This window comes from Sorghum bicolor, chromosome 4 (assembly GCF_000003195.3).
Source record: "Sorghum bicolor cultivar BTx623 chromosome 4, Sorghum_bicolor_NCBIv3, whole genome shotgun sequence".
Taxonomy (NCBI): Eukaryota; Viridiplantae; Streptophyta; class Magnoliopsida; order Poales; family Poaceae; genus Sorghum; species Sorghum bicolor.
In genome coordinates, this window is record NC_012873.2 from 8,146,970 (window position 1) to 8,159,178 (window position 12,209).

Consider the following 12,209-nt stretch of genomic DNA (forward strand, 5'->3'; position numbering starts at 1 on the left):
ATTATATCACTTTGAATTATGCGTTTCGTTGCTAATTACTTGGGATTCATGAGATTTTTACATGTCACCTGTGCGGTCGTATGTTATAAAATTCTATGTATACCCGTAGCAACGCACGGGCACTCAACTAGTATTTTAATAAACCTCGATTTTTAAGATAAATGTCTAAAGTTATACATTTAGTTTCCTTCTTCAAAACTTAGTATGTCCTAAAAATATAGTTAGTATATCCTTGATACAAGCTATCACTTCTCACGTATTGTAGGTTTGAAAAGTAGGTCCTTCATTCGTTCTTTGATCCAATACATGTGCTTCGCTCTAATATCTCAATAGACATCACAAAAATCATAGAAAAAATAATCATGGCCATAACTTTTAGGCAGTTGGCACGCCATACCAAATTTTATTGTAAATGTATTTTTGATTTTACTTGTCACGTTTTGTATGAAGTCTGGGCCTATTTAGATCCCTCCGGTTTTTAAGAATTTGACTTTTAGAAACTGCTAGCAAATATGCCTGTGCGTTGCAATGGGAGAAAAACATCAAATAGCCATAAAAAATGATGACATAATGCTACATATCTATTTATATTTATATTTTTTTTATAAAACTTAAAGTCCATAGTTTATTTTATTGATAATCATGACATCTATGGTATTAGATGGTTAACATTTACAATAATATATAGCCTGGAGACATATTTATTTAATAATAAAAATATAAATTAGTAAAACTTTATCTTACTCTAATATTACCACTTAATATACCTTAGTATTATATTAAAACATGAGAAGTTTGTTGCTAGCTTTATTTTTTATTTATAGGATTCCTATGAAATATGATATATCACTTAAATGTATGTAGATTATGAACACGTGGACTTATGAAGTGTTCATATGACATAACAACACATCGTGCAAAGATAGTGGAAGCATTTTTTTATTTTTACATACTTGAATTGATTGTAAACTATTTAGCAAGCATAAATCTAGGTAAATTAGTAAATCGGTGAGATATGTAGAAATGGTGCTAAAACTTTTACCACAAATCAAGCATCACATTAAATAGGGTACCATACAATTTTCATAATAATTAGAGCAAGATAACTACAATTCCAATTTTGCACTAAAAAGCATAGGCAAGCATCTCTAGCAAAAAATGTACTAAATTTTGTGATATTTTTTGTTTACTGCATGAATCTACATATGTGGAGAAGAACAAAATTTGTTTTATAATTTTTAGATTTGTCTATGAATTACTACGTATTTATCAATTTTCAGCTGATTTAAGGAATAAAAGAAAAGTAAACTAATAGGACAAATTTTTATCTAGGCCCCTGTACTTTTGTTATTTTCAATATACTTTGATATGTAGATTTTGTATTAGGAATCCTAGAAAAACTTATATTCTTTTTTCTTTCTCTTCTACTAGGTTGAAGCTATGGTCGGTTCCGAGCCGACGCTGGATTCAGGTGGCAGACAGAAATAGGTGGGCAAACTGAAATTTTGTCTCTTTATAGATAGGTATAGATGTGAGATCCAAAAGCCTCGGTTTCTTGTTAAAAACTAAAAAGTTGTTGATACCTATCTTTTGCTATTTTTTTATCCAAAGAACAATAAATGAAGTTAGATTTTAAAACTCAAGGGATCCAAGCACCCTCATCATTTTTTTTTCTCAGAATCCACCTTTTAGGCCAGCTTCAATGACGTTTCATCAGAGTTTTTATGGATATTAGATATGTTGATGTGGCACCGTATTAATGAAAAGAGAGGTGATAAGAGTTTCACAGGAGTAGAAAGAGTTTCATGAGAATAAAACTCTTCTATATTGTCTCTAAAATATGAATGTGTTGAAAACTGGTCATCAAACTCCAAATGAAGATAACATTATAAACTAGAGACAAAAACTGATTTTAAAATGTGAAACTAATCCAACAACAGCCATAGTTTTATTACAATTTGACTTAATCACTTAAACGCGGCACAAAAAAAACAAACATCAGTTAGTTTCTTGGGTTTATATGTTTATGTTGATCCGTGGGGAAGAGATGCAAGGACCCAAACATCGTTAATATTTTTTTCTTATAACTAGTTGAGTGCTGGTGTGTTGCTACGGGTATACATAGAATTTTATAACATACAACTGCACAAGTGACATGTAAAAATCTCATAAATCACAAGTAATTAACAATGAAACGCATAATTCAAACCAATATAAATTTTAGTTGATGCTATATGAATTGTTTCATAAAAAACAATTCATTCAAATTTGTGGTGATTCTTTTTTTTGAATATCAGGGGGGTTACTCCCCACCTGAATAGTTTGTGGTGATTCTTTAACTAATGACTTCCTCAAAAGTATCTTTATATTTTAACATCAAACAAATTATTTTGTCGGTACAGTGACAGGAAAGACAATATACCCTTTGAATTTAGAGCACGTATAACTTTGTTATCAAATACAAAGGAATATGGCCATATGTTATAAGAGGAGCTATGAAATAGTAAAATTCCAACTCCCAAATATCAACAGCCTGTGGTACACAAAACTTCCAAGATAAGAAAATTTAATTTTCACATTAATCTCTATTTACATAATAAGGACAAGTAACAATGTTTTTCATGAATATGTGCCTAAAGATCAGAAACAAGTTGTGAACGAGCAACCAGACATGACCTCAATCTCTATTTATATTATATAAAGACCATTGTCCCACCATTTGAATTCCACGGCCAACAGAACCAGAAAAAGATATTCTTAGTTGAAAAAGTGGTCATCCAAGATTTTGTTGGGCATAAACTTGTAGACCTTCGGGAACGATGACCTGTGGGTCTTTTAAATCAGAGAATAATATTTTTATTTTACTTACCGTCCAAATTTCAACGAAACGAAGAGGCTCACTCAGAAGATTCAAGTTTTAGAAGTCAACACAAAACCGCTGACTTGCCCCTCCTAAAGAGCTGAGCAGAGCAGCAATCACTTCGGCAAAGCAGCCAGTCCTGGTGGGTTGGTACCGTTCGTCAGTCAAATCAACACCGAACCATAACCAATCTCCTTGCGGAGGTGGATGGCGTCGACGTCGGGGGATACATCGGCAGCGGAGGCTCTCCGCCGCGGTCGCATCCTCTCCAGCCGCCTCTACCTCGACGGCGTCCCCAGCTCCAAGGTCCGTCACCCACCCCAAACACCCCCCCCCCTCTCCTCTCGATTCGCCGCCGTGGGGTTCGTAACAACCGCATGCCGTTCGCCCAGGCACCCGTGGTCTACTCGCCGGCGTATGACATCGAGTTCAACGGGATCGAGAAACAGTGAGTGAGCAAAAATATGTCATACGTCACACGTTTCCCCGCACCGCACCACATCGCGTCTCAGCGCTGTAATTCACCGCCCCTGTCTGACGCGCGCTCGTGCGTGCAGGCACCCGTTTGATTCGGCGAAATGGGGTCGCGTCCGCAACTTCCTTGTGGACGCAGGGCTCCTCCAGAACGATCGGATCATCGAGCCGCTGGAAGCCTCCGAGGATGATCTGCTAGTGGTGCGTACTAATCAGCTGCTGTTCACTTGATGCGCAGCAGACTTGTACTGTGGGATGCAGTGTAAATTTACCATTTACGGTTTGTGTCCTATCCAATCAGGTGCACTCAGAGTCGTACTTGAACAGCCTTAAGAGCAGCGCGAAGGTTGCCCGCATTGTAGAGGTACTGCTAAATTCAGTACTGCATATTTGACAGTGTGATCGTTTGCATGTTATAAGCCTGTAACCACTCATAAAACTGTCTACAACATCATGGAAAGCATGATGGTTTCTGAAGTATCTGACCATCTGCTGATTGCTCTCTTACAAACCAACACAAAAGTGCTGTTATCGGATCCTATTCAAAAGTACTGACTACTTGTGATTGGGATTTTGTACTAAAAAATGGCATCAGTATAGTCAGAGTTTTGTCCTAATGAAACATAAATACACCTTAAACTTATGAGTGTAATCAGCGTTTCCTGATTTATCCTAGGTTCCAGCAGTGGCACTACTACCTAACTTGCTTGTTCAGCAAAAACTCCTTTATCCATTTCGGAAGCAGGTAAATGCTCCCTTGGCTGTTTATTTTTGATGTTCAAGAAGCATGATGATGTGAGCTTTTTACCTTTTATGTAGGTGGGTGGCTCCATTTTATCAGCAAAACTTGCACTAGAAAGAGGATGTGCTATCAACATTGGCGGAGGCTTCCACCACTGTTCGGCAGAGGAAGGGGGTGGCTTTTGTGCATATGCTGATATTTCTCTGTGCATCCATTTTGCTTTTGTTCGTTTAAATATCTCAAGGTAGGATAACTATTGAACTGCACTAGACATCTGCATCATAATTTCTGTATATTCCGTATGCACAGATAAGTAAGCTGGCCTATTGTCCACGTAATCCTACTCTAGATTAGCCCTGGTACACCAGGGAAGGAACATATATTATTTCATAGCAATATATGGAAAATACGAGTCTAGCTAGTGCTAAAAATCTTTACCCGTTCAATGTAGTGTTGCCCCTGCCTATTATTATGTTTTTCTTTTTAATGCAAAACACACAGTTCATAAGCAAAGCATTATAGTAAGTCACAAAAAAAAAGCAAAGCATTATAGTTCTTTGTTACTCTTCTAGAAGCACTCCAAATAATAAGGAATAAAAACTATTGATAATATGAGAATACATGTTAGCTATTTTGGTTCCGTGAGTCACTCATCTCGTTTGCAGAGTAATGATCATTGATCTAGATGCTCACCAAGGAAATGGCCATGAAAAAGATTTTGGGAGTGATGGTGAGAGGCTGTGTGCTCTATTGTATTCTTGCACATATTTTGTAGTTGCTACTATTTCATGGCTTATTGACATTTATTCTTCACTTGCAGAGAGAGTTTACACCTTGGACATGTACAACTCTGGAATATATCCTTTTGTAAGTACTTAACTCTGAGATGGTTCCTACATCTGCCAACCAACACCTCCTTTTCCTTAATGGGGTTGTTCATTAACTGGTTACATCAAGTGTAAAAGAAACATATGAGTACTTCTGTTTGATATTTAGCTAATTGCTGCCCCCCCTTCCTTTCCATGGAATTCTTGTTTTTGTTCTTGCTGATACAGCATATATTGCATTCTGAGAAATATGGAATATCATCATGTACTTTATTGTGGCACATATGGCATAACTGGTTCTGCATCCATCACTGCACTAGCATTTAATACGTATTCTACATAAGAAGAGGTCAACACAGGAGTACCAGCTGGTTACAGCTGTCTAAATTGTAATGCATTTGTCTTTGTGACAACCATAGCTTTGGTAGCTCTTTATATTTCATTTCAAGCCACAGTCTTCTGCATTACATTACTACTGGTCTAAAGTTAGGTGCTTAGGTGTTCATTTGCAATAAACAGAAAAGACTTATATTAATTCCCTATAATATTACAGTGCATATGCTTACAATCAGAACTACCAAAATCGGCTAATGTAAGCTGTTGTTTGGACTTCGTTTGGAAATTGCTTCACTAATGCAGACTTGCAGTGCCTTTGAGCCAGTAATCAAATCAAACTAAGATAATGCATCTCTACCACATGGTGCAACAGGACTGGGAGAGCCGGAGGAACAGCTGTGTATCTGTTTGTGTTCTTTTTTGGGTTTTGTGATGGGATTCGCCATTCACCCTCAAGGGGGGTGTTTGCATAACTATTTGAAAGTTCAAGGGTGCAGTATACCTGGTTTTGTAGCCTGGGAGGTTCAACACATTCACTGTTGAACTGCAGAGGGCAAAGAAAGCATTTTCTTTGTAGATTTTCCTTTACATCATTTAATGGCAAACTTGTGCCTGATATGTTTCTATTTTGTATAAATTTATATTATTTTGTTTCAGGATCATGTGGCTAAGAAGTACATTGATCAAAAGATCGAGTTACATGTAAGTTGCACTTTGTATCATGTTATGTATTATACTCTTTTGTCATCTGTTTCATCTTGGAGTCTGTAATTAAACTACACTTGTTTGCATTTTTAGAGTGGGACAAAAACAGAAGATTATTTGGAGATCCTTGATAAGGCTCTCAAGGTAACTTGTGCATTGCCACAGTATCTCTGTTATTTAACCTACAGTATCAGTAATTATATGTTTCATTTCACCTACAGTATCTATGTCATTCCCCCTGAGCCAAAATATTAATGCGAGTGCACAGCATTAACTAAAAAGTGTTGGGGAGAATTAAAAATAAGCACATCAAACCAAGATGGACCTTTATTTCAGCACCGACAGTGGCTTTAAGAGCATTTAGGATGTCAAGAAATATGAAGTTTTGGCTTTTTTTAGGGCAAAAGTTTTGCCAACTGATCCAGTCATAGATCGAGTTTACTGCAAAATCTGCTGTTTCTTTGTAGTTTGAAAAAACAAGAAATTTTGTTTAATTAATGGAGCTTTCCCTGCCACGAGGATTCAATTCTGCTGGTAGGAAAACAAGTTACAATTATAGATCTAGATTGTGTATATTTCTCCCTCCTATTATAGATATCAAGTATCATTTCCCCCCTGGCCGAGTCAGAGATCACATAATTCCAACAGATTGGTTTTTGAGAGAGAGAACTTCTTGGCGATAAAAGAATCTTTATTTTCTCACTTTTAATTTTTGGCAGTTAATATCAATTTACTTCCTCTCCCTAATCGCTGAGATATAAAATACTATGGTTCAGAACAGCTTACTTTCTCCTTCTGTTCCTTTACGGAAAGTAATATAATGGATAAAAGGGCTGGGAGATTGAGTTAAGGGTTCTACTCTACCTCCCTCATTTCTGGCAAACAATCTCGTGATGAAGAGAAGTGCAATCTGTATCACTGATTGATTGGGATATTCACGTAAAGCACCATGCTAATATTTGAGGCTGAGTGGCAATACTGTTATGAACTTATGATATGGAAGAGAGAATATACATTCAGGGGCCTTTTTCTTAGGCAATGGAAGTGTCAAGTGTGTAGTTTAGTTCACACCAGTAAGATCTTAAGCATGCCTATTCGTGATTTGCATTGATTTGTTTATTTGGTTCCATTGTCTACGGAAACAAGAGCATGCAGAAAGAAACAGGAAAATAAATGATACACTCTTGTGTTTTTTTTTGAAAGCGTTCCTTCACACGTGCTTCATTAAGTGGAATAAGGAAGGTTTACAGACTCCAAAGATAGTCAAGGCAAGGAGCTGTATCTATCCCGGAGGGCACACATAACACAAATCACCACCATGTGGCGGAGCAGAAAGGTTGTACTAACTAAGAAACGGATGGCGGATACACTCTTGTGCTATTTTATTCCATATACTTATTAGGTACTACTACCAATTAAATAAAGTTGTTGCAACTTTTTTCATCCAACAAATTCTCTGCATGTTGCTACCAACTAAATAAATTTGTAGGCCTGTTTGTTTGAAAAGTAAACCATGAATGCAAATTTCCTATATACATTGTTGGCAAGCTTAAATAGCACAGTTCTGTTACTCTGCTTTAAACTGGCAAGCCCACTTAAACTGTCATTAATTGATCATTTATCCTACTTGTTTGCAGGTAGCTGAAAGTAGATTTCAGCCCCAGTTGATTCTGTACAATGCTGGAACTGATATCCTAGATGGCGATCCTTTAGGCAGCCTAAAGGTATGCTTTTCATGCAAACTTCACATTTTCTCGCAGTATTCATGTAACATGTAAATGTACATATCTGCAGTGGCATATAGGCTGTAGTTCTTTCAAAGCTGCTTACAGATGCATGAATGATTCTATTTTGCTCATATAAAATTTCCATCATTACCAGGTTAGTCCAGACGGTGTGATTACTAGAGATGAAAAGGTTTTCAGGTTTGCAAAGGATCAGAGTATTCCTCTCCTCATGCTGACATCAGGTGGGGATTGTGCTCTTCATTCTTTAACTTCATCTGCCTTAACCCTTAGTTATATTCACTGAGACCTACTGATGATGTGTTGGTCCGCTCCGGATCTCTATCTCCTCAGGAGGCTATATGAAGTCAAGTGCTCGGGTCATAGCAGATTCAATTATCAACCTCTCGAACAAAAACTTGATAGATATTGATACACACTGTATAGAAATTGAATAATGGTGTCTCGAAGCAAAACTCGATAGATATTGGTGCACACTGTATAGAAATTGAATAATGGATGCACCTTGTGTAAAGAAATTTTATGCTAACTGTGTACTTGCACATGTATCAACATGAGAAAGGGAAATCAGGCCTTGTTCAGTTCCCAAAATTTTGGGTTTTTGGGTACTGTAGCACTTTCGTTTTTATTTGACAAATATTATCCAATCATGGACTAACTAAGTTCAAAACATTCATCTCGCGATTTACAGGCAAACTGTGCAATTAGTTTTAGTTTTCATATATATATTTAATGCTCCATGCATGTGCCATAAGATTCGATGTGATGAGGAATCTTGAATTTTTTTTGAAAACTAAACAATGCTTTCATTCATTGACTCTGAACAATTATCGATCACTTATGTTCATATCATGCTGCTTATTTGTCAGCAACACTTTTTATTCGGAAGATGGACCTAATGACATTTGTTCACTTACATGTGAAATCTCATGCTGCTTGACATTATCATTTGAGGTGCTGTCAATCTTCTATGTTCATACATGCAGTCTGCTGCTTATGTCCAGTGAATCCCTCTTCCTTGAACTTATTTCTGGAGAAATGTCCCCATGAATTGTGGCTGAGAGTGAGAGCTGCCTCTGAGTCTGGTCTTTGTCGTGTAGCTTTGCCCTCACCTCTCTGGCACTTTGACACATTTGTTCTTATTGAACCGTTGCTGACAGTTTACTGTACACATGATTTCCATTTCTTTTTCAGCTTGTTTTAACTGGGCATCGTTTGTGATGTGCAAAATATCCAATGCCTGCCAGGTGTATTCTGTAGAGCCACACTTCTTGATGTCGACTGTCAAACTCCTTCAATGGATTCTGACATGGAAATGGAATTGATAACTGCATTCAGTTTGCTGTTTTTTCTGATACAAACTCAGATCAACTGATATGTCATTTTCAACCATACTTTTGAAGTTGTGCATCTCATGTTCATTCTCGGTTGGCATTATGTAAAACTTGGCACACACTTAGTGAGTATCTGCATGTATTTTCTATTGATGTCAAGGTTGATATGCTGCAACTGCCAGGGCAAAGGAGTTTGTTGTTTTTTCTTTGTGTTTTCACTGGTCCAAGAGCAAGGTCAGTAGTCCAAGATAACGGCAGATATGCTGCTTAGCAGGGAGCACATTGGTCACACTGGTTTGTCACATCACAATCTGTCAGTTTCACTTGTATTGAATGGGTTTGCCCCTCACGTGCCCTAGCTACAATTCTTTCTTTCTTCTCTTACCTTCTCCAACTGAAAGTTAAAACTGCAGGACTTCCGGGAACATTCCAGATTATTGAATAGGGTCGCGATCTGGAAAGCTTCTTGATTTCTTTGGCATCGTCTTCATGATGTACTGTAATTATGTTCCCATGCCTCATGTTTTTCCATCAAAATTCTATGTGTGCTCTAGTTTCCGGGAAAATTCAAGGTGACACACTTGAAGAATGCTGATGCATGGTACGCCTAAGTCCTAACAGAGGCCAGACAAGCCAGATGCCACACCAGGTAGATCTTGGTCGATTCTCAATATCTTGGCAAAAGATTAATAATGTAGACCTCCTGTTGACGAGGCTTTGACACTGGAAAACGATTGCCAACTACCAAGCGTCCAGTTGTCTCACAACAGACGGCATTGTCACTGACTGATGCCATTTTTTCTGCTTCTGTGGTGGGAGTGGACTGTAGCGTAGCTAAGATCTAGAACAAGAGCGGTCCATTTTAGATATAAAACCAAACTATAGAGTGATTTATGTGTAATTTTTATGATTTTAGAGAGCTCATCTATTATAGTTTAATCTTAAACTGAATTTTAAGATGGTCCATGGACCACCTGTCCACCTAGCTAGCTCTGCCTATGGGAGTCGAGTTTTAGTTTATGTTGTGTTGCTGGCTGGTAGAGTGTAGACTGTAGAGGATGACGAATGAAACTGGCACGACCAAGTCGGTAGTGCTAATCTTGCCAAACTTCCAGGAAAGAATAACATAGGGTCATATACTACTTTACCTAAGCTTAGTGTCTAGCAAAACAAAGAAATATATGTTGGGAAACCCCACTGGAGAGCATCTCGAGTGTATCCGAGTCAACCAATGAACCAACTGATCGTCCGATCCAACAACTACTTCTTTGCGAAGGTGAAAAGTATCAAGGCTTATTTTCCTCAGACCAAGTCAACAGAAATTGCCCTTTTCGTCGCCTACTGATCAAAACATTAAGGCCCTGGTTAGTTCTCCATGGAATGCAAAATGTCAACTACTTTGAAATGATGAAATGTGAAATATCAAAATTTTCAAGATTATGTTTAGTTTCATCCAAAATGTCGAAATTTTCAGAGTTCTTTTGGGTTCTCTTTTTTGGTCTCTTGAGGCTAAAATCCAGAATGTAAAATGGCAACCATTTTGCCAAAAATTTTGGATGATGTTTAGTTTCATTCTACAAAATGGTGGACCAAAATCTAAATTTTTTTTGGCTCAAATGGGGAACTAAACATATCCTAAATAATGTTATTCAGTTACAGTATCTCTTAGTGATCTTTTGATCATTCTTACCTGCTTATTAGTCATAGGATGTGAGGATGTGGAGAGAAAAATAAAGCACAAAAAGGGCTTGACGAAATTTGATCAATTGATCTCACTCAGTCTTCATGCTGACGCGATAAGGATCTTCTCTTTCATGACTGTTCCTTACATGTCAGCAGCCCTGTTTATTCGGAAGATTGACACTTGTTCATTGTACATGTGAAAGCTCATGCTATTTGGCATTATCAACCGTGAGTTCCTCTCAATCATTTTCTATGACTAATGTGGTGTCTACTGTTAATGTACTATGAATCCGTTTACCTTAAACTTGGGCCTTGTTTAGTTCCCAAAAATTTTGCAAATTTTTTTCAGATTTCCCGTCACATCGAATCTTTAGACGTATGCATGGAGTATTAAATATAGATGAAAATAAAAACTAATTGTACAGTTTGGTCGGAATTGACGAGACGAATCTTTTGAGCCTAGTTAGTCCATAATTGGACAATATTTATCAAATAGAAACGAAAGTACTACTATTCCTATTTTGTAAAGTTTTTTTTTAACTAAACAATGCCTTGTTGTGGAGATCTAGAAGCTCCCATGATCTGTGGCCGAGAGAGCTTCCTGGCTCCGGGTCTTTTAATTTGCCGTGTAGCGTTGTCCTCTCTGCTTTTACCCGGTCGCCCAGAGAAAGGTACGCGTCTGGTCCCTGTTATTAAGCACTGTTGCTGACTGGTTACTGAACACGGGTGGCCTTGTTTAGTTCCGAAAAGTGAAAAGATTTCGGTACCGTAGCACTTTCGTTTGTTTGTGACAAATATTATCCAATCATGGACTAACTAGAATCAAAAGATTCGTCTCGTGATTTACAGCTAAACTGTGTAATTAGTTTTTATTTTCGTCTATATTTAATGTTTTATGCATGTGCCACAAGATTCGATGTGACGGAGAATCTTGAAAACTTTTTGGTTTTCAGAATGAACTAAATAAGGCCTTATTTCGGCATGTGGCAATAAACTATGCATTATTCGTCATGTGCAAGTTTAAATCTCCAGCGTCTGGCGGCTGATCCCATGGAGTCTCACTTGTTATTTTAGAATGGACAAGTGTACAAATCCTTTGTGGCGGTTTTCCGTGGGTTTTTTCTTTCTTATGTTTCCTTTCACTTTCACTGGCCCAAGAGTAACGCCGGTAGTTTAAGTAGTGGCATGCTGCTTACCAGGGAGCAGACAGCTAGACCCGTTCACCATGGGTTGTTAGTCTGTCAATTTCATTTACCCTAGGACAATTCTCTCCTTCCTTTTTCCTTAGAAGAGTTCAATGGGGACCCCTGGTCCAGCTGCATTCTTTCTTTCCTTCTCTTGCTGCTTTTTCCAATGGAAGACAATTCTTTCCAGGTAGGTTGTTCATATGATTGGATCTGGGAAGCTTCTCTTGCTTCCCAATAATTCATTGGCAAATCTGCTTGGTTATTTTGCTTCAGCAGAACATTCTCCACACCCATGGACCTGTCTGCCCTTCTCTGT

General features: G+C 37.7%; 1 protein-coding gene across 1 annotated transcript; it reads left to right on the forward strand.

Annotated features, from left to right (window-relative positions):
• On the forward strand, window positions 2,947-8,297 carry LOC8085534 (histone deacetylase 2). Its single transcript, XM_021460201.1, has 13 exons — window positions 2,947-3,166; window positions 3,253-3,308; window positions 3,418-3,535; window positions 3,636-3,698; window positions 4,011-4,079; window positions 4,154-4,320; window positions 4,742-4,806; window positions 4,897-4,943; window positions 5,897-5,941; window positions 6,038-6,088; window positions 7,582-7,668; window positions 7,826-7,913; window positions 8,023-8,297. Exons 1-13 carry the CDS (start codon window positions 3,068-3,070, stop codon window positions 8,124-8,126), a joined length of 1,059 nt encoding a protein of 352 aa, XP_021315876.1. The 5' UTR covers window positions 2,947-3,067; the 3' UTR covers window positions 8,127-8,297.

What these genes read in the sequence shown, in the direction of transcription:
- LOC8085534 (XM_021460201.1), top strand. Translation starts at nt 3,068, where the DNA reads ATGGCGTCGACGTCGGGGGATACATCGGCAGCGGAGGCTCTCCGCCGC. An exon ending in TTCAACGGGATCGAGAAACA is followed by an intron (nt 3,309 to 3,417) that starts GTGAGTGAGCAA and finishes TCGTGCGTGCAG; the next exon opens with GCACCCGTTTGATTCGGCGA. An exon ending in ACTCTGGAATATATCCTTTT is followed by an intron (nt 4,944 to 5,896) that starts GTAAGTACTTAA and finishes ATTTTGTTTCAG; the next exon opens with GATCATGTGGCTAAGAAGTA.